At 36.5% G+C, this 27348-nt stretch overlaps 1 protein-coding gene across 1 annotated transcript; it reads right to left on the bottom strand.

Moving 5' to 3' along the window:
- Positions 1-1719: 1719 nt before the first annotated feature.
- On the bottom strand, positions 1720-22623 carry ARGFX (arginine-fifty homeobox). Its single transcript, XM_077117466.1, has 4 exons — positions 22458-22623; positions 4288-4392; positions 3083-3231; positions 1720-2328 (listed from the first exon to the last, which is right to left on the bottom strand). Exons 1-4 carry the CDS (start codon positions 22621-22623, stop codon positions 1720-1722), a joined length of 1029 nt encoding a protein of 342 aa, XP_076973581.1.
- Between the last annotated feature and the right edge of the window lie 4725 nt (positions 22624-27348).

The raw sequence follows: 27348 nt of genomic DNA on the forward strand, positions 1-27348 counted from the left end.
TTCCAGCCTTTATACCTCTTACTATGTCTTGACACTTGTACTGTATTAAAATTAAGGGTAATGATATCCTCCCAAGCAGTGTGGACAACCAAAGCAATAGATTGAGCCCTCAATCTTGGGGTTTGTTCATATGAAAGTTGCCCCTGCAAAGGACAGGCTAAGCTTACTTAAAATTAGGCCAAAGAGTCACCCCCAGAGAACCTCTTTTGTTGCTCATATGTGGCCTCTCTCTCAGCCAACACAACAAGTAAGCTCACTGCCCTCTCCCTCACTACATGGGACGTGACTCCCAGGAGTGTGAACCTTCCTGGCAACATGAGACAGAAATCCTACAATGAGCTGGGACTCAGCATCAAGGAATCGAGAAAACCTTCTCAACCAAAAAGGGAAAGAGAAAAATGAGACAAAATATAGTATCAATGGCTGAGAGATTCCAAACAGAGTTGAGAGGTTATTCTGGAAGTTATTCTTACACGTTATATAGATATCACCTTTATAGTTAAGGTATATTGGAGAAGCTAGAGGCAAGTGCCTGAAAATATAGAGCTGTGTTCCAGCAGCCACATTTCTTGAAGATAATTGTATATTGATATAGCTTTTGCTACATGACTGTGTGATTGTGAAAAAAAACAAACAAAAAACTAAGGATGAGGTGATTTCTCCCCAAATTTTGACTGACAATACCTTTTAGAAAGCACAAAACCTAAATATTGGAAATGAAATTTGAGCTTCTAACTTCCCCCCATTAAATGTGGAAGGCAAGATGGACGAAGTTGGAGAACTGACACTACTAGACTTCAAGATTTCCTATAAAGCTATAGTGTGGTATTTGTGAAAGAATAGACAAATTAATCAATGCAACAAATAGATCCATACAAATATAGTCAACTGATCTTTGACAAGGAGCCAATGGGAAAAATAGTTTTTAACAACTGGTGCTGGAACAATTGGACATTCACATGCCAAAAAAAGTGAGTCTAGACACATACCTTATACTTCTCACAAAAACTAATTCAAAATGGATCAGAGACCTAAATGTAAACAAAAAATTATAAAATTTCTAGAATATAACATAGGAAAAAATCTTGGACTTCTATAAAATTTGCAAAAGACTGTTATTAGAATGAAAAGACAAGCCAAAGAATTAGAGAAAATATTTGCAAAATCTATATCTGAAATATACATAGAACTCTGAAAACTAAACAATAAGAAAAACGACCAGCCAAATCTTAGAAATGGGCAAAAGATCTGGAGAGGTCACCAATTAAGGTATGCAGATGGAAAATAAGCATACGAAAAGATTATCAACATCATTTGTCATTAGGTAATTGCAAATTAAAACAACAATGAGATACCACTACACGTCTATTAGAATGGCCAAAATCCCAAACATGGGCAAGACCATTGGCCACCTGGGGGACCAGGAAGGCCTTTCTCCAAGGAGAGTACTGAGGACTGATTGCGTGGTGCAGAGCTACAGTTGGAAAAGCTCTAGTACCTACAATATTTCCAAGATAATCAAAGTGACACTAATTCAGATATCTGAGTTAAAAGTAGACCAGAGAGGTGGGCCATGGGGACTCAGCAGGCAGAGTTCTCACCTGCCATGATGAAGACCGAGGTTAGATTCCTGGTGTCTGCTCATGCAAAAAAAAAAAAAAAATGTAGGTCAAAGAGAGAAGAGAAGTATGTGCAAAGGCTGGGAAGCTCCTACTTCTATTAGGGCTGATATTTACTAGTACCCTGACATAGAAATCCATGGTCCGCCATCCTGGAGGGGTTCTCAAATTCCAAGCTGTATCTTATAGGGTAGGCCTCAAAACCTTGGCTTGTCCCACCAAACCAGGTTTGCTCTGGAGATAGACCTACAGCTGGACCAGCAAAGTTGCTGAAAGTGTTATCCTGTTCTTCTGGCTGAGGTCTTTTGGGTGAAAGATACTGATAGAGACAGCTGAAGGAAGAGCTGGAAAGCTCATCCTCATCAGGAAAACTGTACAATTCCACAATTTGGGATATATCATAAGCATCAGAATACAAAGCAGGGACTGAGGCCACAAGCATTTCCAGCTGTGGATCTTGCATTTGGGTGCCACTTGTGGGATTAGTGAAGGCAGAGTCCCATGCCAAATCTGAAGTACCTAATGGCTGTGGTGGAAGGAAGCTGTAGTAATTGGAAACCACAGGAAAAAAAGAATAAGGATTGGTGTCTGCTCTGTATGAGGTGGGCACATTTTCCTTGGCTGGAAGGATCTGTCTTTGTTTCTCTAGTGGTTGCCATTGTTGCTGCTGCTGCTTCCTCCATTTGAATCGCCGGTTCCTGAACCAAATCTGGAGTTGGAGGAGAAGAGGGGAGATTGTTGTCAATGAATGAGGAAGGAGTTTTAGGCTTCCCCTGGGTGCAAACAGCCATATTACAATAGTCATGTCTCGTCCAAGTCACCATGGCACTAGGTTTTGAGAGAGAAGAGGTAGGCATGTGAGGAGCCAATAGGACAATGAAGTCACAGGAATGAGACCCCAGAAAAAGAAGGAAGAAAGGAGGTGTGTTTAAGAAGTTGTTCTGGGAGTTCAGAGAAAGGATCCTGAATTCTGAAGAAGAGAAGCCAGTTCAGGGATCTAAGGGGAGGTGAGGAATTTAAACAGAAAGATTTTCAAGGATTCCTCTACTGTGAGGAATATTCTACAAGAAATTTCTTGGGCCTTAGCAGAGTCATAGGTGGAGGGAGTTAGTGTGGTCACTAAAGAGATTATAGGGCTTTCCTCAAGAAGACCATGAGTTGTCTGTCAAGCCTTTCCTGTGTTTTAGCTGTATAGTTCAAGACTTAGGATGAAGTGTTCTAATTCTAGTTATATTATTCATTACCTTTGTGACTCTGTGCAACTCATTTTGCCTCTAACTACAATTTCCTCTTTTAAACTGGGAACTAGTGTGGTCAATATATGCAATGTATTCAGTTTAGTACTAGAATACAGTAGGTACTCAATAAATGAAATGTTATTATTGGAGTAAGGAGGAAATTTCCAGGCAAATTGGCAGAGCATGGTTTGGACGCAGTACCAAGAATACACCAGGGTATCAGACCTTCACTCTTGACTCCTCTATGTTGAGTTTCAAAGCCAGTTCTTTCTGGGCATTTTTATCTGGAAACATGGTCTGTCTGAATAGAGTTTCCAATTCTTCATGCTGTTTGTGGGAGAATAAGGTACGATCATGATGCTTCCTGCATATTGCTGTAAACAGAGATGGGGAAGTGGTGGTTACACTTACTCTAGTCCACCTCCAAAAACAAAAACAAAAAACCACAGCTGTGAATCTCCCATTTTTTCCCACAACCAGGCTTGAGTTCCAGAAGAAACGGGTCTCAGGTCTTGACTTTGGACGGATAAGCCCTTTCTCACAGTACTCTTTCCTCTGCTTTCTGAGACTCAGTTTGTCACTGCTAAGAAATGAATTAACCTTTCAATTGTCTCTGTACCCAGTCTTTTTTACTCTGGACACTGACTCCCTTGTCCTGCATTGAAACTAGAAAACCCCTTTGCTCTGGTATTCAATCTGTCTACCCTCCCTAACCTCTGAACACTGGACAGTGGCTTCCCTTTTATCTTCTTTTTCACACTTTGTTTCTCTTGAACACTGGGAAGAAAACTTATGTCTCCATGCTTGAGTATAACACTCTCCAGAATGTTCCCTCGCTTCACTTATTTATTCAGCAACCCAATACACTGTGTCTGGCAGATGGGCGCTCTCTCTTTTCCAGGCTTTGTGGGCCTCTGTTCACCCTTCTGGGAAAAAGGTCTTAAGAAATGAGATATAAGTAAACATGTGGAGAAAGTGGAAAAATTAATAGATTTTAAAAATCAGCAATGATGATGAAAAGGAAGTTTTTTAAGAAAATAAAATCACCAAAATTAGTTTTAAAAACAGCTATTGACCATGAATACTAATAGTCACACAAAAACATAGTTCCCAAAAGGAAGAGAGACAGAAAAAAATTTGAAGAATAAATAGCAGAAAACCTTCCAAACTTAATGAAAACCATAAACACAGATCCAAGAAGCTCAATGAACTGCAAGCACAAGAAAAATGAAGAAAATTACGTCAGCGCATATTGTAACCAAATTGTTCAAAACCACTGAAAAACAGAAATATCTTAAAAGCAACAAGAGAAAAAGACATTTTACATATGGAAGAACAAAGATGTGGATGACATCAAATTTCTCAAAAGAAGTGATACAACTGAGAAGACAGTGGGGTAATTTTTAATATTTAAAAATACTGAAACTCACAGGAATTGGGTTGACGCTGAGGTGCCAAGTCCGTGCTGGATTTACGCATATTGATGAAAGGACCTGGCTGGGGCGTGTCAGTGGGCACTCTGTTCATCTGGGATACTATAGAAATAAAAATTATACACTTGAAAATATTTTCAATCAGTTTTGGCTAAAATAAAAATTAAAGAAAGGAACCATAGTCTCATTTAACTATTAGATAAGGAAAAATTAAAGACACATTTATATCCTTATGCATGTATTTTCTCAATAATACAACTAAAAATATTTGACATTTTAACGGTGTTAGTTCTTGGAAGTGGGAAGGGATTAGGAACTTCAGTCTTAATAAGATGTAATCACATATTACTCCAGTATTATACAACAGCATGCATTTATAATTAAAAAAAATAAAATAATTCTAATGGGCTTCATTTTTCCCATTTTCCCTAAGGAACAATATTTTTGCCTTTGCAAAAGACTTTTTCTTTATTTCTCTTTCCTTATGCTTTAGTCCATCTGTCCTATAAAAAAAATTCTCACTTGCCCTGTATCTTGTGTTCTCATTTTATCTATTGTAATTCGGATTAACCATGGGCCAAAGACATATGGCCTGGATTTGAAATTTATAAGTTCTCCTTTTTATGATGGGAAAATTTCTTAAATATAAGAAACAAATTCAATAGCTGCTTTAAAACAAATACAGAACATAATTAAAGGGTCCCTCTATGAGAGAGGGCAATGGAGGGAAGGCAAAGGAGAATTATACCCACTGGGATTGGCTGGATGCTGTGGTATTGAGTTCATGTTGGAATCACCCTTGTTGACAAAAGGATTCTCTGGGGCGATTCTGTTCATCGGAGACCCCGAAATATGAGATGAAAAGCCTATAAGAGAAGGGGTGTTAGAGGGGTCATTATTTTCCTCTGGAAAGCAATGTTTTCATGGGGCCCAGATTTGAGGTTAACCCCCAGAACTTTCTACCTCAGCTGGAAAATGATTCATATTTCATATCTCAGGAAAAGACTTCAGATGCATTAGCTAAAAATGAAATTTGGGGAATATCAAAAGAAATTGGGTGTGGATATCTTTGTGGCTCAGGGTAGGGAAATATTTCCTTAACGAGATTGTTGAAGCACAAGCTATACATGAAAAGATGGATAGATAAGGTAATTAACCTAGATTACATGACTGGATTTCTCATCAGAAACCATGGAGCATACAGTGGAACAAAATTTTAAAATGCTGAAAGAAAAGAACTGTCAACCTGAAATTTTACATTCAGGGAAAAAATTCTTCAAGAATGTGAAATGTAGACATTCTCAGATGAAGGAAAACTATAAGATTACATGGCCAGCGGACCTGTCCTATAAGAAGTGCTGACTGTGTTCCAGTAGCCATGTTTCTTGAAGATGATTGTATAATCATATAGCTTTCACAATGTGACTGTGTGATTGTGAAAACCTGTGACTGATGCTCCTTTTATCTACGTTGTCAACAGGTGAGTAGAATATATGGAATAAAAATAAATAATAGGGGGAACAAGTGTTAAAATAAATTTAGTTTGAAATGCTAGTGATCAGTGAAAGTGAGGGGTAAGGGTATGGTAGGTATAATCTTTTTTTTTCTGTTTTTGTTTTATTTCTTTTTCTATTGTCTCTTTATTTCTTTTTCTGAATGGATGCAAATGTTCTAAGAAATGATGAGTATGCAACTAAGTGATGATACTGTGAATTACTGATTATCTATGTTAATTTTTGTTTCATTCGTTAATTTTTTAATTAATAAATAAATTTTTTAAAAAAAGAAGTGTTGAATTAATTTCTTCAGGCTGAAGGGAAATGATACAAGAGGAAAATATAGAACTTCAGCATGAAGAGCTACAGCAATGGCAAATATCTTGTTGAATATAATAAATGGTTTTCTCTTAAGATACTTAAAATATACATGAATATTAAAAGCAAAAAATGTCGCTGAAAAAAAATTTTTTTTTTACTTTTTATTTCAAGATCCTTAGATTCACAGGGAATAGCCAAGGGGGAAAAAAAGTTCAGGGAGGTCTATTGCCCCACACTTCCCCAGTGGAAACATCTGGCATATAACTGTGGTTCTTTACCAAACCCAAGAAGAATGACATTGTTTACTTAAACAAGATGCTTGGCTTAAAAGGAAAACTAAGATTCATTTCTTTAAAAAGAGTGATTTATCCTTACTTAAGGACAGATTGCCCTACATGTAATAGCTATGTACAAAAAGTTACAAAGTTGTCCTGATTTTACAGTGATAAATGAAAAACATAAAAATTCTCCAATTAGGATGTCAAATGGTACAACTGCTGTGGAAGGCAGTTTGGCGGTTCCTCAGGAAGCTAAAGTATAGAATTGCGGTATGACCTGGAAATACCACTGCTAGGTATCTACTCAGAGGGCATGAGGGCAAAGACACAAACAGACATTTGCACACCAATGTTCATAGCAGCATTATTTACAATTGCCAAGAGATGGAAACAGCCCAAATGTCCATCAACAGGTGAGCAGCTAAATAAGCTGTGGCATACACATATGACGGAATATTATGCAGCTGTAAGTCAGAATAAAGTTATGAAGTATGTAACAACATGGATGGACCTTAAGGACAGTATGCTGAGTTAGATTACCCAGAAACAAAAAGACAAATACTATATGGTCTCACTGATATGAGCTAAAATTAATGAGTGAACTTGAATAATTTCAGTTAAGAACAGAGTTCATGAAGAGATAGAAATAAGGTAGACATTGGGTAATTGGAACTGAAGGAATACAGATTGTGCAACAGGACTGATTGTAAAAATTCAGAAATGGATAGCACAATACTACCTAACTGTAATACAATAATGTTAGAACACTGAATGAAGCTGAATGTGAGAATGATAGAGGGAGGAGGGCTGGGGGCACAAATGAAATCAGAAGGAAAGATGTACGATAAAGACTGAGATGGTATAATCTAGGAATGCCTCAAGTGTATAATGATATTGACTAAATGTGCAAATTTAAAAATGTTTTGCATGAGGAAGAACAAAGGAATATCAATAATGCAGGGTGTTAAAAATAGATGGTAATTCATATTATAAAACTTTAACTTATGTGTGAGACTAAAGCAAAAAATGTTTATTTGGTACAAAATTTATATTTTGACTAGTGCGTTTCCTAATATAACTTATGTGGACAGTTTAACTGAACACCATAAGTACATGGAACCTTGAGCAGGGCATGAGATTTTGTAGGTTTTTCCAGAGTGATGCCTCGATAAATCCCAGAAGGATTTGAGCAGTAAATAAAAAAGTATTTGCAAAGTCCCTTTGGAGGAATGGTGAGAAAGGGGGAAATTCAACTTCCCCAAGTGGAGAATTCTTGATATTCTCACAAGCAGTGGGGACAACCAAAGCAGTAGGCTGAGCCCCCAATCTTGGGGGTTGTTCATATGAACTTAAACCCGCAAAGGATAGTCTAAGCCTACTTAAAATTAGGCCTAAAAGTCACCCCCAAGAGAATCTCTTTTGTTACTCAGATGTAGCCTCTCTCTCTCAGCCAACACAACAAGCAAACTCACTGCCCTCCCCCTCTCTACGTGGGACATGATTCCCAGGAGTATGGACCTTCTGGCAACATGGGACAGAAATCCTAGAATGACCTGAGTCTTAGCACCAAAGGATTGAGAAAACCTTCTCAACCAGAAGGGGGAAGAGAGAAATGAGACAAAATAAAGTGTTAATGGTTGAGAGATTCCAAACAGAGTTGAGAGATAATCCTGGAAGTTATTCTTATGCTTTAAATAGATATCACCTTTTTAGTTAAGGCAAAACAGAGAGACTGGAGGGAACTGCCTGAAAAGGGAGAGCTGTGTCCCAGTAGCCATGTTTCTTGAAGATGATTGTATAATAATATAGCTTTCACAGTGTGACTGTGTGATTGTGAAAACTGTGTCTGATGCTGCTTTTATCTACCTTATGGACAGATGAGTAAAACATATGGATTAAAAATAAATGAATAGTAAGGGGTATGGTATGTATAATCTTTTTTTCTGTTATTGTTTTATTTCTTTTTCTGTTGTCTTTTTATTTCTTTCTCTGAATTGATGCAAATGTTCTAACAAATGATGAACATGCAACTATGTGATGATATTGAGAATTGCGGATTGTATATGTAGAATGGAATGATACGTTAATATTTTTGTTTGTTGTTAATTTTTTTTAATTAATAAATTTAAAAAAGATTTAAAGAGGAAAAAAAATTCTCCAATTAGGTATGCAAGGATTTTTTATGTTGTTGGTTTTTGATAAACAGTGAGAGCAAAATAACTTACTGGAATATAAAGAGCTGAATGAGCATGCCACTAATGGAGAACTTTCACAGAACCAGTGTTAGTCCCCATTCCATCTCCATTTGATATAGATGAACATTTATTTAAAAAAAAAAAGCATTATACTTGTGCACATACACCAGTTATTTTAAGTACAATAAAATGGGAAAAGGTAAATCAATTTTATCACATGGGTAGTGTTTTGGTTTGCTAAAGCTTCTGAAATGCAGCATACCAGAAATGGATTGGCTTTTACAAAGGAGATTTCTTAGGTTACAGATTTACAGTTCTAAAGCTATGAAAATGTCCCAGTTAGGGCATCAACAAGATAATACCTGAACTCTGAAGAAAGGCTGCCGGCATCTGGGACACCCATCAGCTGGGAAGGCACATGGCTGCCCTCTGCTGGTCCTTGCTCCTGGTCCCAGTTCCCTTGCATTCAGCTTCTGAATCCAGTGGCTTCTGTGTCCTGTGGGTCTTCTCTTAGTGTCTCCAGGGCATTTCTCTAAGCTTCAGTGGGTCCTCTCATAGCTTCTCCAGGGCAAAATCTGGATTTCATCTCTTAACTTCCCTTGGGTCTCTCCAGGTTCTGGCTCTTTCAGTTTCTATGGGTAGTTGCTTAGCATCTCCTGGAGCATTTCTGTCTAAGTTCTCTCTCTCCATGAGCTCTCTTAAAGGATTCCAGTTAACCCAAAAGGATTCGGGCTAAGACTCATCTTGAGTAGGTGGGGTAACATCTCCATGAAACAAAAGTAATCAAAAGACCCAACCCAACAATAGGTCTGTCCCCACTGCAAACTTGTAACTTATTAAATTCCCTTTTTTAAAAGCTGTTCCAATTCTGGTACATCTCATTCCAGCAGCTTGCATGCTAACACAGTCATACATGTGCTTTGTAAATATTTTCTCCCAATGTGTAACTTTTCTTTTTATCCTCTTTACAAAATCTTCTACAAAGAATATTTTTAATTTTATGAAGTCCAATTTGCTGGGTTTTCCTTTTATGAAAAGTGATTTGGTGCCAAATCTAAAAACTCTTTGCCTCATCTTAGGTCTCAAAGATTTTCTACTGTGCTTTTTTTTTTTTCCTAAAAGTTTTATAATTTTTGTGGAATTTTTAATGTATGTAAATGTGATAATATGGCAACCACGTTCAAGGAGCCTATTTGTTAGCAAGCTTCTACATTTGACTGAAAGTGGCAAAATATTAATGCTAAGTAGACAGTAAAAATATATATTGTATAAAATATATGAATATATAAAATATTGCATAAGCATGTTATGTATATAGCAACACTTAAATATTCCAGTTGAATACTCAAAAATAATCAAATAATCAAAAAAAACAGGAAAGGGAGAAAAGAGAAATAAAAAAGTAGAGACAAACAGAAAATAAATAATATATTGTTAGACCAGAATCCAACCATATCAATAACTACATCAATGTAAATGTTCTACACACAATTAAAAGGGAGAGATTGTCAGATTGAATATTTTTAAATGGTTTCAAAGTATGCTATCTACCAGAAACCCTCTTTAAAGTCATAGCTATGTCAACATTAAAAAAAAAATAGAGGTTCCAGGTCAAGAAGGCGGCTTGACAATGTGTGCATTTTAGTTCATCCTCCAGAACAACTACTAAATAACCAGAAACAGTACAGAACAGCTCCTGGGGCCACGTCAGTGACCAGACACACAGTGTACCCCAATCTGGACCAGCTGGACCAGCTGCAAGTCCCCACAAAACCATGAGTTTCCAAAGCTGCGGCGGCCGGCGCCCCTCCCCTACAGTCTGCTTCCCAGAGGAGAAAGGAAAGGATCTTTACCAGCAGCAGGGACTGAGCCCAACCAAACACCGATTGTGGAATTAATTAGCAAGCTCTGACTGATAGAAATAGGCCCCCAGCTTAGGTGAACCTGGTCAAAGCAGAGGTCGCTCATTTTTGCCCTGGCACCAAGGGGGCAGGGCTAATGGAAAAAGAGGGAAAAAAAGAGAAGGAAACAGAGGTTTTTGTGGCTGTGTTTCTACAAAGTCTTGACTGCCTTTAAATATAGCAACAGGACTTCTCAGGCTGCAACTGCCCCAGGCATAGGCAGAAGTGAGCTCTTTGGGGGGGCTTATCTGGAGCCTCTGCCTTTCCCAGGGGAGGGGTGAAGCCCAACTCAGGTGGAAGCCCTCCCTCAAGGAATTCAGACACCAGAGCTAGGTAATTTGAAGTCATTAAAACCAGTCTACAACCTCTCCTCTGTCTCCACCATGCCCCCATCAGGGAGAGTCTTCCAAACTTAAAGTTGCCACATCATCTTACGCTGCTGGGACCTGCAGGAAGACAAGCATCATACACTGGGAAGGATAAGAAAAACAGAGTCCAGAGACTTCACAGGAAAGTCTTTCAACCTGCTGGGGCTCACCCACAGGGAAAACCAATGCAGGTGACTCTTTCCTCCTGATAGGAGGCCAGTTTGGTCTGGGAAAATCTGGCTGGGGCCTATAATATCTAAGTAGACCCTCCTAAGTGTGGGGGAAAAGGGCACCATACAAGCAGGGCAAGAAACAAGAAAACAAGAACTGAAAGATTCTCCTCTGTTAAACAAAACCTAAGCTAGAGGTCCAGATAAAGCTGAACGGAATGTCAAAGAACAGATAGACAACAAATTCATCCAGCAAGAAAATTCTAGATAAAAGAAGTGAAAACAATCTCCAGAATAAACTAATTAAGGTAATTAAATGTCTAGACACCAGCTAAAAATAACAAATCACACCAAGAAACTTGAAGATATGGCCCAGTCAAAGGAACAAACCAATAGTTCAAATGAGATACAAGAGCTGAAACAATTAATTCAGAATATACAAACAGATGTGGAAAACCTCATCAAAAACCAAATCAATGAATTGAGGGAGGATATAAAGAAGGCAAGGAAAGAACAAAAAGAAGAAACTGAAAGTCTGAAAAAACAAATCGCAGTACTTATGGGAATGAAAGACACAGTAGAAGAGATGAAAAAAACAATGGAAACCTACAACGGTAGATTTCAAGAGACAGAGGTTAGGATTAGTGAACTGGAGGACAGAACATCTGAAATCTGACAAGAAACAGAAACTATAGGGAAAAAATGGAAAATATGAGCAGGGACTCAGGGAATTGAAAAGACAATATGAAGTGCACAAATATAGGTGTTGTGGGTGTCCCGGAAGGAGAAGAGAAGGGAAAAGGAGGAGAAAAACTAATGGAGGAAATTATCACTGAAAATTTCCAAACTCTTATGAAAGACTTAAAGTGACAGATCCAAGAAGTGCAGCATACCCCAAAGAGAATAGATCCAAATAGACATACTCCAAGACATTCAATAATAAGAATGTCAGAGGTCAAAGAGAAAGAGAGGATCTTGTAGGCAACAAGAGAAAAGCAATCCATCACACACAAGGGAAGCCCAATAAGATAATGCACAGATCTCTCAGCAGAAACCATGGAGGCAAGAAGACAGTGGGATGATATATTTAAACTATTAAAAGAGAAAAACTGCTAGTCAAGAATTCTATATCCAACAAAATTGTCCTTCAAAAATGAGGGAGAAATTAAAACATTTTCAGACTAAAAAATCACTGAGAGAATTTGTGACCAAGAGACCAGCTCTGCAAGAAATACTAAAAGGAATGCTAGAGACAGATACAAAGTCAGAAGAGAGAGGTGTGGAGAAGAGTGTAGAAAAGAAGACTATGAGTAAAGGTAAAAAGAAGGGAAATTAGATATGACATCTAAAATCCAGAAGGCAAAATAGTAGAAGAAAGTACTACCCATGCAATAATAACACTGAATGTTAATGGATTAAACTCTCCAATCAAAAGACATAGTCTAGCAGAATGGATTAAAAAACAGGACCCATCTATATGCTGTCTCTACTCAAAGGACATGAGGGCAAGGACACAAATGGACATTTACACACCAATGTTTATAACAGCATTATTAACAATTACCAAGAGATGGAAACAGTCAAAGTGTCGATCAACAGACAGTTGGCTAAACAAACTGTGACATTTACATAAGATAGAATATTATGCAGCTGTAAGACAGAATAAAGTTATGAAGTATGTAACAACATGAATGGACCTTAAGGACATTATGCTGAGTGTGATTAGCCAGAAACAAAAGGACAAATACTGTATGGTCTCACTGATATGAGCTGACATTAGTGAATAAGCTTGGAATATTTCCTTGGTAACAGAGACCACAGGAGATAGAAATAGGGTAAGATATTGGGTAATTGGAGCTGAAGGGATACAGATTGTGCAACAGGACTGAATATAAAAACTCAGAAATGGACAGCACAATATTACCTAACTATAATACAATTATGTTAAAACACTGAATGAAACTGCATATGAGAAAGATAGAGGGAGGAGGGCTGGGGCATACATGAAATCACAAAGAAAGATAGATGACAAAGATTGAGATGGTGTAATCTAGGAATGCCTAGAGTGTATCATGTTAGTGACTAAATATACAAATTTTAAAAATGTTTTTGCATGAGGAAGAACAAAGGAATGTCATTATTGCAGGGTGCTATATATATTAAAAAAATGTTTTGTTTTTTTTTTCCACTCCAACATGAGTTCCATTGTAATGTATATGGCCAGAGTTTTGAACAAAGGATTTCTCAATTAGATGACATTCATATGACTTACTTCCAGGGTGAAAATTCTGTTGTTGATTAAAAGATGATAGATCATTGAGGGCTTTTCCAAATAGACTGCTGAAGTAGCACTTCATTCCTTTGTGAGTTAATACATGTTGAATCACTCTGGAAGTATGAGTAAAATCTTCTGACAATTTACTATATACAATACCATTCTTTTGAGTATGAGAATTCTGCTTCAATGACATGATGGTAGATATGCCTTTTTTGCAGATATGATGCACAGATAACATTTCTTGTTCTTTAACACTACCTTCCCTGCCTGAATTTTGGTTTTGAAAAAATCCAAATTTAATATTTAAAAATTTCAACTAATGTGTGAGACTAAAGCATAAAATGTTTATTTGGTACAAATCTACACTTTGACTAGTGCATCTCCTAATATAACTTATGTAGATAGTTGATTGAACACCTTAAGTACATGGAACTTTGTATAGGACATGAGATTTTGTTGGTTTGTCCAGGTGATGCCCTGATGAATCCCAGAGTGATTTGATCAGTGAGTCGAAAAGTATTTGCAAAGTCCCCTTTGGGGAATGGTGAGAATGGGGGAAAACTCAACTTCCCCAAGTTGAATTCTTGATATTCTCACAAGCAGTGTGGACAACCAAAGCTATAGGGTAAGCCCCCAGTCTTGGGGTTTGTTCATATGAAACTTATCCCCACAGGGGATAGGTCAAGCCTACTTAAAATTAAGCCTAAGAGTCACCCCCAAGAGAACCTCTTTTGTTGCTCAGATGTGGCCTCTCTCTCCAGCCAACACAGCAAGCAGACTCACCACCCTCCCCCTGTCTATGTGGGGCATGACTACCAGGGGTGTGGATCTTCCTGGCAGCGTGGGACAGAAATCCCAGAATGATCTGAGATTCAGCATCAAGGGATTGAGAAAACTCTAGAATGAGCTGAGACCCAGCATCAAGGGATTGAGAAAACCTTCTCGTACAAAAGGGGGGAAGAGTGAAATGAGACAAAGCGTCAATGGCTGAGAGATTCCAAACAGAGTCGAGAGGTTATCCTGGAGGTTATTCTTATGCATTAAGTAGATATCACCTTGTTATCCAAGATGTAATGGAGAGGCTGGAGGGAACTGCCTGAAAATGTAGAGCTGTGTTCCAGTAGCCATGTTTCTTGAAGATGATTGTATAATGATATAGCTTTCACAATGTGACTGTGTGATTGTGAAAACTGTGTGTCTGATGCTCCTTTAATCTGCCTTGTCAACAGATGAGAGGAACATATGGAATAAAAATAAATAATAGGGGGAACAAATGTTAAAATAGATTTAGTTTGAAATGCTAGTGATCAATGAAAGGGATTAGTAAGGGGTATGGCCTGTAAAAATCTTTTTCTTCTGTTTGTTATACTTTTTTGTTGTCTTTTTATTTCTTTTTCTGAATTGATGCTAATGTTCTGGGAAATGATCATGATGATGAATATGCAACTATGTGATGATATTGTGAATTGCTGAGTGTATGTGTTGGGAATGTTTGTTTCTTGTAATTTTTTTTAATTAATAAAATTTTAAAAAATTTTTTAAATTAAAAAAATGAGGGAGAAATTAAAACATTTTAAGACAAAAAAAATCACTGAGAGAATTTGTAACCAAGAGACAAGCTCTGCAAGAAATACTAAAGGGAGCACTAGAGACAGATATGAAGGCAGAAGAGAGAGGTGTGGAGAAGAATGTAGAAAGGAAGACTATGAGTAAAGATAAAAAGAAGGAAAATTAGATGTGACATCTAAAATCCAGAAGGCAAAATAGTTGAAGAAAGTACTACCCATGCAGTAATAACACTAAATGTTAATGGATTAAACTCTCCAATCAAAAGACATAGTCTGGCAGAATGGATTAAAAAACAGGACCCATCTATATGCTGTCTCTACTCAAAGGACATGAGGGCAAGGACACAAATGGACATTTACACACCAATGTTTATAGCAGCATTATTTACAATTACCAAGAGATGGAAGCCAAAATGTCCATCAACAGACAGTTGGCTAAACAAACTGTGACATTTACATAAGATGGAATATTATGCAGCTGTAAGACAGAATAAAGTTATGAAGTATGTAACAACATGAATGGACCTTAAGGACATTATGCCGAGTGTGATTAGCCAGAAACAAAAAGACAAATAGTGTATGGTCTCACTGATATGAACTGACATTAGTGATTAAGTTGGAATAGTTCATTGGTAACAGAGACCATCAAAAGATAGAAATAGGGTTAGATATTGGGCAATTGGAGCTGAAGGGATGCAGATTGTGCAACAGGACTGAATATAAAAACTCAAAAGTGGACCGCACAATATTACCTAACTGTAATACAATTATGTTAAAACACTGAATAAAGCTGCATATGAGAACGATAGAGGGAGGATGACTGGGGCATAAACAAAATCACAAAGAAAGATAGATGATAAAGATTGAGATGGTGTAATCTAGGAATGCCTAGAGTGTATAATGATAGTGACTAAATGTACAAATTTAAAAAATATTTTTGCATGAGGAAGAACAAAAGAATGTCATTACTGCAGTGTGCTGAAAATAGATGGTAATTAATATTTTAAATTTCAACTTATGTGTGAGACTAAAGCAAAAAATGTTTATTTGGTACAAATTTATACTTTGACTAGTGCATCTCCTAATATAACTTATGTAGATAGTTGGTTGAACACCTTAAGTACATGGAACTTTGTATAGGACATGAGATTTTGTTGTTTTGTCCAGGTGTTGCCCTGATGAATCCCAGAGTGATTTGATCAGTGAAAGGAAAGGTATTTGCAAAGTCGCCTTTGGGGACTTTGGTGAGAACGGGGGAAAACTCAACTTCCCCAAGTTGAATTCTTGATATTCTCACAAGCAGTGTAGGCAAACAAAGCTATAGACTGAGCCCCCAGGCTTGGGGTTTGTTCATATGAAACTTAACCCCACAGGGGTAGGTCAAGCCTACTTAAAATTAGGCCTAAGAGTCACCCCCAAGAGAACCTCTTTTGTTGCTCAGATGTGGCCTCTCTCTCCAGCCAACACAGCAAGCAAACTCACCATCCTCCCCCTGTCTACGTGGGACATGACTCCAAGGGGTGTGAACCTTCCTGGCAACATGGGACAGAAATCCTAGAATGAGCTGAGACTCAGCATCAAGGGATTGAGAAAACCTTCTCAACCAAAAGGGGGAAGAGTGAAATGAGACAAAGTGTCAATGGCTGAGAGATTCCAAACAGAGTTGAGAGGTTATCCTGGAGGTTATTCTTACGCATTAAGTATACATCACCTTGTTATTCAAGATGTAATGGAGAGGCTGGAGAGAACTGCCTGAAAATGTAGAGCTGTGTTCCAGTAGCCGTGTTTCTTGATGATGATTGTATAATGATATAGCTTTCACAGTGTGACTGTGTGATTGTGAAAACTTTGTGTCTGATGCTCCTTTTATCTACCTTGTCAACAGATGAATAGAACATTTGGAATAAAAATAAATGATAGCGGGAACAAATGTTAAAATAAATTTAGTTTGAAATGCTAGGGATCAATGAAAGGGAGGATAAGGGGTATGGTGTGTAAAATTTTTTTTCTGTTTTTGTTTTATTTTTCTGTTGTCTTTTTATTTCTTTTTCTGAATTGATGCAAATGTTCTGGGAAATGATCATGATGATGAATATGCAACTATGTGATGATATTATGAATTGCTGAGTGTATGTGTTGGGAATGTTTGTGTTTCTTATCATTTCTTTTTTAATTAATAAAAAATTAAAAACATAGAAAAAGTTATATCATTCAAACAATAATTAAAAAGTAGAGTGGCTAAATCAATTCTGAAAAAAGAATACAGAACAAAAAACCTTACCAAGAATAAATAGGGAATTACATAATTATAACAGGTGCAATTCACCAAGAAGACATAAAATTCTAAACCTATATGCACCTTAAACATAGCTTCAAAATAGCTGAGGCAAAAACTGATAGAACTGAAAAGAGAAAAGACAAATTCACAAGTATAGTTTTTTCTCAGTAACTGATGGGAGGAGACAGAAAGTTTAATAAGATAAAATATATTAACAAATAGAGTTCAGCAACATATAAAAAGGGTTATACACCACGACAAAGTGGAAGTGTATTCTGAGGATACAAGAATGGCTCAGTATTTGAAAATTAATATAATCCACCAGGTTAAAGAAAAACTACCTAATCATATCAGCCATTAAATACAGAAAAGAACATTTGGCATTTTCAACATCGACTTACAATTAAAGCTGGGAATGGGGGGACTTCATCGACTTGATAAAGAGTATCAAGAATAAACTTACAGGGCAGGCCATGGTGGCTCAGCAGGCAGAGCTCTCGCCTGCCATGCCGGAAACCCGGGTTCGATTCCCGATGCCTGCCCGTGCAAAAAAAATAAAAAATAAAAAAATAAACCTACAGCTAACATTATTTTTAACGGTAAACGACTGAATGCTGCTCCCTTAAGATTGGGAACACAAGTAGTTACAATCTCATCAAATTTTTCAACATAGTTTAGGTTGAAAGTTCTAGCCAGCTCAGTAAGTCGAGAAAAGAAAATAAAAAGCGTGCAGATCAGAAAGGAAGAAATAAAACTTGCCAATTTGCAGATGACATAATTGTCTACTTAGAAAATCCTAAGGAATCTACAAAAAATGCCTGTAGTTGATAAGTGACTTCAGCAAGGTAACAGAATATGATAAACATATGAAATCAATTGTATTTTATATACTGAACACATGGACACTGAAATTAAACATACAACACCATTTATAATCCCCCCAAAATGATACACTGCTGTATATACCTAAAAAACAATTGCAATACTTGTATGCTGAAGACAACAAAGCCCAGATGAAAGAAATCTAAGAAGATGTCATGAAATAGAGATAAATGGATTGGAAGATTCAAATAGTAAAGATGTCAATTCTCTCCAACTTTATATACAGGTTCGATGCAATTCCTTTCAAAATCCCAGTAAAATGTAAATGTGGCGTTTACATTCTAAAATGCCACAGAGATTGAGAGCCACTAACGTTGTTAACTTCTGGGCCTCAGTTCCTCATTATTTTTATGAATGTAAAGATATAGAAACTATTGGCATTTATGTTTGTATATTGCTTACGATTTACTTTTTTTTGTTAAATAAATTAAATCGCTTCTTAGCTAAAAAAAATTGCCGGTAAGATTTTTTAGTAGATACAGGTGAGATTTCTCTGAAATTTATATGGAAAGGCAAAGGAACTAGAATAGCTAAAACAATTTTTTAAAAGAATAACTTGGGAGGAATCATTCCATTCTTTTTTTTTTTTTTTTTGTCATGGGCAGGCACCAGGAATCCCTTCTATTATGAGAGTTATTATATAGCTCCAGTAATTAAGATGTGGTGATACTGATGGAAGGCTAAACACATTGACAGATAAAACAGAATAGAGAACTAAGACTAACACAAAATACCCAAATGAGTATTGACAAAGGTGCAAACTAATTCACTGGAGGCTAGACAACCTTTTTAGCAAATGATTCTGGAGTCGTTAGACATTCATAGGCAGAAAATAAATAAATAAATAAGTATTGCACCTTATGCAAAAATTCATTCAAAAATGGCTACAGATTTAAATGTAAAACTATAAAACTTTTAAGAAAAAAACCTAGGGCGGGACACGGTGGCTCAGCAGGCAAGAATGCTCGCCTGCCCTGCCAGAGGACCCAGGTCCCGGGTTCGATTCCCAGTGCCTGTCCATGTTAAAAAAAAAAAAGAAAAAACTAGGAGTAAATCTTCAGGATTTAGGAAGAGGCAAGGAATTCTCAATTTGGCACCAAAAGCATAATTCATAAAAAGGAAAAATTGATAAACTGTACTTCATGAAAAAGAATTTTTGTTCCACGGAAGATCTAGTTAATGGGATGAAAAAACAAGCTACAGACTGGGAGAAAATATTTGCAAACCATGTATCTGAAAAAGATTATGTAGGATATATAAAGAATTCTCAATTATCAATAGTAAAAGAAAAGCAAACAATCCAATTAGAAAATGGACAAAAGAAATAAAGAGACATTCCAAAGATGTTCAATATCTTAGCCTTTAGGAATATGCAAACTAAAACCACAATGAGTTATTAGAGTGGTTAAAATAAAAATAATGGCAATACCAAATGCTGGTGGTGATGCAGTGAAACTGGATATCATGATTATGTTGCTGTAGAAACATAAAATGGCGCAGCCACTCTGGATATCATACCATTTGCAGATGGAGACCTGAGGGAAGTTGTTGTGGCTATATAAGGACAACATGAGCATCTTAAAAGTTTTATAGGGGATTTATATAGGGATTCCCAGTGCCTACCCATGCCAAAAATATATATATACAATTATCTCAAAGAAAAAAGTTAAAAAACAGCAACAACCCTGGCCAAGGTGTATAAGGAGACATGTGCAGCCCTTGGAATAACCTAATGTCCAGCAGATATGTGTAAATAAAGCAGTTAAATAAAATGAATTTTACCCTATAATCTTTTGACTGTACCCATTTGTCAGTGAAAAATTGATTCTATACATCTGCACTTTACTAACATTATGGTCATAAATAAGTCACTTAAACTCTCTGTGCCTCAGTTTTTATCAAGTTGAAAAAGGAGATACTAAGTGTACCAATTTATGAGAGAATTTATAAGAATTAGATATGTTCATATAAACAAAGAATTTAGAAGAGCATCTGGCTTTTTTGTTGTTAATTTTATTACTTTACATTTCTTACAAATGATTGTTTACTTAAAGTTATAAACTTTATTTATCACAGGATATGTAATAACCTCACTAAATTTCTGATCATTAACCCATGGTTTGTGACCTCACTGATTTATAATTAGTCTCTCCAGTACAGAAACTGTAAATTATTCTGCTAGTTGGAAAAATGTCTCATTTCTTTCCTTCTCTTAGTATATTCAAATAAAAGTTACAATGAATTTGTTGTAAATTTATTTTTAATTATAATTCTTGTTCTTTTTTTATACCATATGATATTTGCTTATGAAATTTTCATTGAAATCCACAAAACTATACTACATAGAGTTGGATTTGTATATATAATGAATGGACTATAAAAATTACACCAGTCCTGTGCTCATGATTGCCTTAGGGAAGAGAGAAAAGTTACTATGAGACATCATATTAGTGAACCTAGATAACGTAAAATAAGACAACTAGAAAATAACTATCAGAGTGAGGCATAAGATAAAGATAGTTTTTTATGTATTAGTGAAACTGGAATTTAGTATCATTTCCTATCATAACTAGCAGAACAATCTGTCCCAGGAGGAGAAACCACAAACTTGGAACACAACCTTGGGATAGATTACACTCCAATATTTTTCTAATCTATTTTTACACTAGCTTATTTTTAGCCATGGATAAAATTATAGATTGTAACAGCATCACCTAACATATAAATGTTGACCTATGCTTAACCAAACCAGCCTTAGAGCCATCATACCTAGTCCCTAAAGCCCCATCAATAACTTGATTTTAACATCCCCTCTGTAGAGGCTACTGAGACTCTGTCAAAATGAGTAAAATTAATTAACTCAACTTAGCATGATCGACAGGCAAGACTAGCAATGTGGCTTGCACAGCCCAGGAGTCCCATAAACCACCCTACCAATGACACTTTACATTGGGGTTGAACGTTTATTACCACTGATGACAGTCCATTTTTCTAATTGTACCACTAACTAAAGTAGGGGCCCCTTTTTGAAACATTAAGAATTTCAAGACGGCAACAGCAAGGCTTTAAACCAAGCTTGGGGCTTTCTAAGCAGGGAACTTGACAGGTCACATGTCCACGAAACTGGCCCTGTCAGCAGCTTTCCGCTTGTGGTGTTTTGGGGCCCTCGACAAGTAGTGTAAATATTAGAAAAAATAAAAGTATCACTTTAATATATATATACACACACTATATTCCCTATAAAAAAAAATTCCCAATAGCTATAACTGACACAATATTATAATGGATAAGACTTCAGCCACTTGGAAAAATTTACCAAATATAAAAACATTATATTTAAATTATTCCATTCACAACTGTCTAAACACAAAATAGGATGTTTAAGAATAAACTTAAATAATATGTAAGGTCTGTATAAGGCATACTATACATACTATAAAACTTCATTGTATGCAGAAGACCTGCACAAATTGAGATGCTTATTACGTTTTTGGGTTGAAGGACTAAATATCAGAAAATTGTCACAAGCAAATCTTTAACTTTAATGTAATTCAAAGCAATGCCTCAATAAAAATTTCATTGATTTTCTAAGCTGATATATGAAAAATGCAAGAGCAGGAGACTGAGGTTGATTATCCCAGTATAATATAAAGTCATAATTTCTTCCTCAGATCCCAATCCTGAGCCAATTTTCAGATCTAGAACACACTCATCTAAAGAGATGGCTGAGTGCCCAGGAAGAAGAGTCCTGCAAAACCATTTCAGGTATATATTATGATAATTTCTCTAATCCTTCCCCCAAAAAGATTTATTGTCATCTTCTTAGATGAGTGCACTGGGAACTATTAGACACAGGGCTGGATTGGCATTGATACCTGAATACCCAAAGCATATTCACCACCACCCCACCCCCCGATTAAAACTAAGAGCTGGGGACCAGGTAATAAATGGACTCCTTACTAAAATCCGACTGAACCCATGGGACCAACCACATGTCATTTCCCAGTCTCCAACTGCAATTGAACCCCTAGCTCAAGAACTCCCCTATGACCTAGCCCAACTCTTCTTAGACTGGTTTAGGTCACATCTGTTCAATTTCCTCTCTCCTTCTCCGTCATTAGGTGTAACACTTGTGCCATGGTTGGATAATTCTCCCAGCCTCCCTTTATATTTTTTCCCACAGGCACTTCCCCTAATTAAATCACCTCAGATTTAATTCCATCTTGACAACTGCTTCTTCGATGATCCGGAATAACACGTTATTTTTTTATTGTTGTTACCAATTGATCCGTCTGGGAAAATATGATTCACCCTGAACCAGAGGCTCTTGGTATTTATTTGAATTTTTAATTGCCATTCTTTTAGGGAAGAGTGCCGGGAGGCCCCAGGAGTTGGGGTCAGGTGGGGGAAGGCAGAGGGGTATTGTACTCACTGTGAGCCACTTGTTCTTGTGGTATCATTTTCATGCTGGGATCACCCATGTGGATTAAAGGGTGCTGCTGGGGATTCCCAGGGACCTCTGTGTCCATCTGGCCACCAGTGGACTCCATCCGCAGGTCTGTGGGACAGGACAGGGCAACAGATACAGAGGAGGTCATTCCCTGATTGGGAAGCAGTTTATTCAAGGCCAAGGTTTTGAATCCCAGCTCACTCACATACTATCTCTGTGGATACAAAAAAGTGACTTCACCTCCTTAAACCTCACTTATCTCAGATGAAAAATGATTATAATCTCGACCTCACAAACCGTATTGAGGATTCCCTAAGAACCTCTCTGTAAAATCGCCAAGTCATGCCACCCAACACACAATGGATGATGGACTCTGCTCTTCTTGAGAAGACTAATTCAGACTCTGTAACCAAACTGCTTGGCACGCTTCCATGGCTACCCATTGCAGCTGGGATAAAACCCAAACCCTTCCTGACCCTGGCCTCGCACTGTGTTCTTTTCCTTTTAAAAAAAATTACAATTTTATTTATCCATTTATTTTTCTTCTCCTACTTTATTTTCCCTGTGTTTCACCCTTGATAACAATTGGCTATGAGGAGGTGATATGTTAGTGGGAGGGGAATATGGATTATTTTTTTTCTCTGCTTGGAAAGTGTTTTCAAGAAAGAGAAGGGAAGAGGGAGCAAGAGAAGCAGTTGTTGTGTTTCAAAGGCCCTGGGGCGGTCCTTAAATCCTTTTAGAGGGTTTTTGAGGTCAAAGTTACTATTTCACTTTCACTATGTCATGAGTATAAAATAGAATATATTTGAAAGATCTTCACAACTCAATGAAACAATTATTTTGCAAATGCCCAATAAATAGTGTTACAAAATCATGCTGCAGACCAATGAATTTTAATGTGATAGAGTTTTAAAAGTTCAATGATATGATTGCAAATTTCACGTTACAATTAATTCTTAAAGAAACACCACTTCCTGAGTTTGTGTTGTAGTTTTAAAGGATCTCTGCAGTTCTCAAATATCCTTTTCTTTTCAAGCTTAAGCTTCAACAAAACAATTATCACAAAAGATTGACTGCAAAAGAAGATGATAGGGCGGGCCACGGTGGTTCAACAGGCAGAATTCTCGCCTGCTGCTAGACACCCAGGTTCCATTCCCGGTGCCTGCCCATGCAAAAAAAAAAAAAAAAAAAAAAAGCAGATGATAGGGGATGCAAAGTTCTCGCCTGCCATGCCAGAGTCCTGGGTTCAACTCCCTGCCCACGCACTTTCCAAACAAACAAACAAAGAACCAAATAAACAAAAAATTCAAGAAATGGTGCTGCATTAAGGGGCTACTCATATGGAAAAAGAATGAAATGTGACCCCCTTTGTACAGCATACAAAAAAAAAATTAAAAGCAGATAATAATTTTGCTGTCTTCTATTTAGCTAGCCAAAGTTACTGTAATGTAAAACAATGCCATTTTTCTATTTTTTAAAAAATACAATTAACATATTGTGTTTATCATTTTATGTTTAAATGGAAATAAATATTTTTTATATTTCTAAATTTTAATTCCTAATGTGGTGAGTATCTATAGATATAACTCACATTAATAAAAGTTCTATGGGGTCCTCAATTTTTGAGAAGGTAAAGAAGTTCTCACCAAAAAGTTTGAGAAGCAACAACTTAAGGGATCTCCTATGTCTAGTATATAATTCAAGAAAAATAAAATTTAGTTAACATCTGTTCTTCAATATAACCATTGAACTAAATGTAATATGAAATGATTCAGTAACATATGGTAGCAACATTAGAATATTGTATAGTATAATAATGTATAAAATAGCATGTTATACATGTGATTCACTTCGTTCTCTCAAAAAACAAAGTGCAGTTGTTATCAACCTTGGAGATGAAAAGAAGTTCAGGCACTTAGAGAATAGAATAACTTGGAATGAATTAGGTCTTACTAGCTGCTGAATACATATTCTAAACCCCTGCCCACCCTACCAGGAAAGGCAGAGAGACTGTACCTTAAACTAGTATATTAAACAAACTAACTGGCCTCAGTCTTTTCACTGCTCAGAGCTATGGAGAGCACAGGATAGAATTGTCAACAAGTACATTACCTTTACTCAGTAAACATTTATTGCCTGTCTCTCTCATGTAGATGCTTATCTAGGTCTTGGTGATTCTGGCATGAGTAAAACACAAAAATTGCTGTCATAAAAATGGCTTGCATTCTAGTGAGGGTTTTCAGTGGCCAACCACTCCACGTTGGGAAAGTTCTGGAGTTTCACAGAGTAGGGCCACCAGCCCTCAATGATAGAAGTCTCATACTCACCCCTGACTTTCCTGAGGTAGTCAGACTCTCAAACACAGCCCTCCCCCTCATCATCTCCTCTGTAATGTGAGTGGCAGCTGAGTGATTCGCATCCTTTAATTTTGCTCCTTTGATCTTTTAAGCACAGAAGTTCCACACTCTGGACCCTCAATTCCTCCCCTGCCCCCCTTGGCTTACCTATCATGAATCCCTTTGAAGTGTCCATTTTCAGTCCTGTTTGATGTGTCTTTCTCTGGAAATGCAGTTTCTTCAGTGTGTCCTCATGGTGAATGGTGCATTTGAATGTAATTTTTTATATCATAGGACCCCTGCACCACCCAGACACACCCTCAAGTCCCACCCTTTCTTCCTTTCTTCCTTCCTGCCTTCCTGCCTCATTTTTTCATTCAGTAAGTATGCTTAGAATCTAGTATAAATGTTGCTGGAAATAGAGTCATTATTAATTTTATATTCAAACTGTCGACATTTGACCAACTGTGTTCTTTTGATATAACCATCTCTTTCCTTTTATGCTTTTGTATTGTTTTAAGTTTTAGGTGTGTCTCTTTAAAACAGCAATCCAATCTTCGAAATTTAACATATGGATTTAATCCATTTATGTCTGATAGGATAGTCATTAATAATATATTTGGAGTTATTTTTACTTTCCTTTAAACAATCTTTGCATTTTTCCACACTTTTCCTGCCTTCTGTTGGAATACTGGCACTTTATTTATTCCGTAACCTCCCCACAATGGTGTTTGTTATATTCAAGATTTAAAACTACCATTGATTTTTCAATATACACACTTGATTTTAATAAGTCAAAAATTAACCCGTTTCTCTATACTTTTCCCAAACAATAAAAAGCTTTTTGGATTTATTAACAATGAATTCCCAGCTTTAGTCTACTATGTTATTTTTGCCTATTGTTTTAGATCAAACTTACTTTTATACCACTAAATATATTCATCATTATTTTTTGCCATAAATATTTATTGATCTTTACCATATGTTTATTAAGTCTTTTAATCATCATTGCTTCTTTCATCTTCTTTTTAACTCCTGGGTTCAGTTTCATTCTTTCTGAAATAGAACCATTAGTAGTTCTTTTACTGATTGTAAATATTTTGAACTTTCTTTGATGGAAAATATCTTTGTTACATTATCAGTCCTGCAGAATAGGTTAGGTGAATACAGAACTCATTTCTTTGAGAAGTCTACTGATAGCCAAACTTCTATTCCTTTATAAGTAATATTTCTCTACTCTCCAGCTGCTTTTAAAAGATGTTTGCTGTGTGCACAATCAATATGTTTAGCTCAAAGTATCTAGGTAAGATTTATTTTTATTTATTTTGTCCATGTCTCACTATGTGTCTTCAAGCTAAACACTCTTGGATTTCTGCAATTATGGACATTTCTGAGCCAGTGGCTCTTTGAATATTGTCTTTCTTCCATTCTCTCTAATAGGTTTTTCTGGAAGTTCTATTAGATTTATATAGACCTTCTCATTCTATTTTTCATATTTCTCAACTGCTTTCATCTTTTTAGCTTTGTGAACTGCAGCTTGTTTAGCCATAATGCAAGAAGTCTGATATACATACATCTCCCTGCCTCTCTCTCTCTCTCTCTCTCTCTCTCTCTATATATATATATATATATATATATATATATATATAAATAGCTTCTTCTGTCAGCTACCTAGCCCAGATATATACATACATATATATAAACACACATAAAAACATGTATTTTATATATATATATATATATATATATATATATTCATCACTTCGGCTGATGCATTTCGTTGATTTTAATTTGGTTTTCTCTGTAGAGTTTTGCCTGCCCACCTTCACCACCATTTTCCTCAAACTGAAGTTTTAATCATTCATTCACTTATTCATTCAGCACAAATTTGTTGAGTACCTTCTCAGTGACTAGTTTCATTCTGCAACTGAATAGAGGGAGGTCAGTTATGATCACAGTAGATTTGACTCATGCTTTAAGCCACAGCATCGATTTGCTAGCCATAGCCTTTCTAGACTGAGGAGAGGCCTGACATTGGCCTTCCCTCGCCTTCTGTCAGCTAGCCCAGATGACACAAGATTTAAACCAAACCACAACATCTAGAAACAAATTATTAGAGCTCAGGCACTGCAACCTACTCCAGAAAGAGGACAGAAACTCACCACATGACAAGAGTAGAAATGTACCCAAAGCAAAGCAAAAATATAAAGTGAAAGACAATAGGAAAAAAATTTAAGTATTCAAGGATCACCCAGAAAATGAGGCAATGACAGGCATTCCAGAGAGAACACAATACAAGTCTGTGAAATTTTCTCAAAATCTGTTTTATACCCTCTTCTTACCTCACTCTGTCTTTTTTTTCATTAATTATTTTATTTATACAGAAAGCATAGGAAACTTGATTCTTTTCCTTTATTCATTAGTTTTTAGAGACATGACTTTTTTTTCTTTTTTTATTAATTAAAAAAAAACACAAAAAACACAAACATTCCCAACACATACACTCAGCAATTCACAATATCATCACATAGTTGCAT

This window comes from Tamandua tetradactyla, chromosome 10 (genome assembly GCF_023851605.1).
Source record: "Tamandua tetradactyla isolate mTamTet1 chromosome 10, mTamTet1.pri, whole genome shotgun sequence".
NCBI classification, from domain to species: Eukaryota; Metazoa; Chordata; class Mammalia; order Pilosa; family Myrmecophagidae; genus Tamandua; species Tamandua tetradactyla.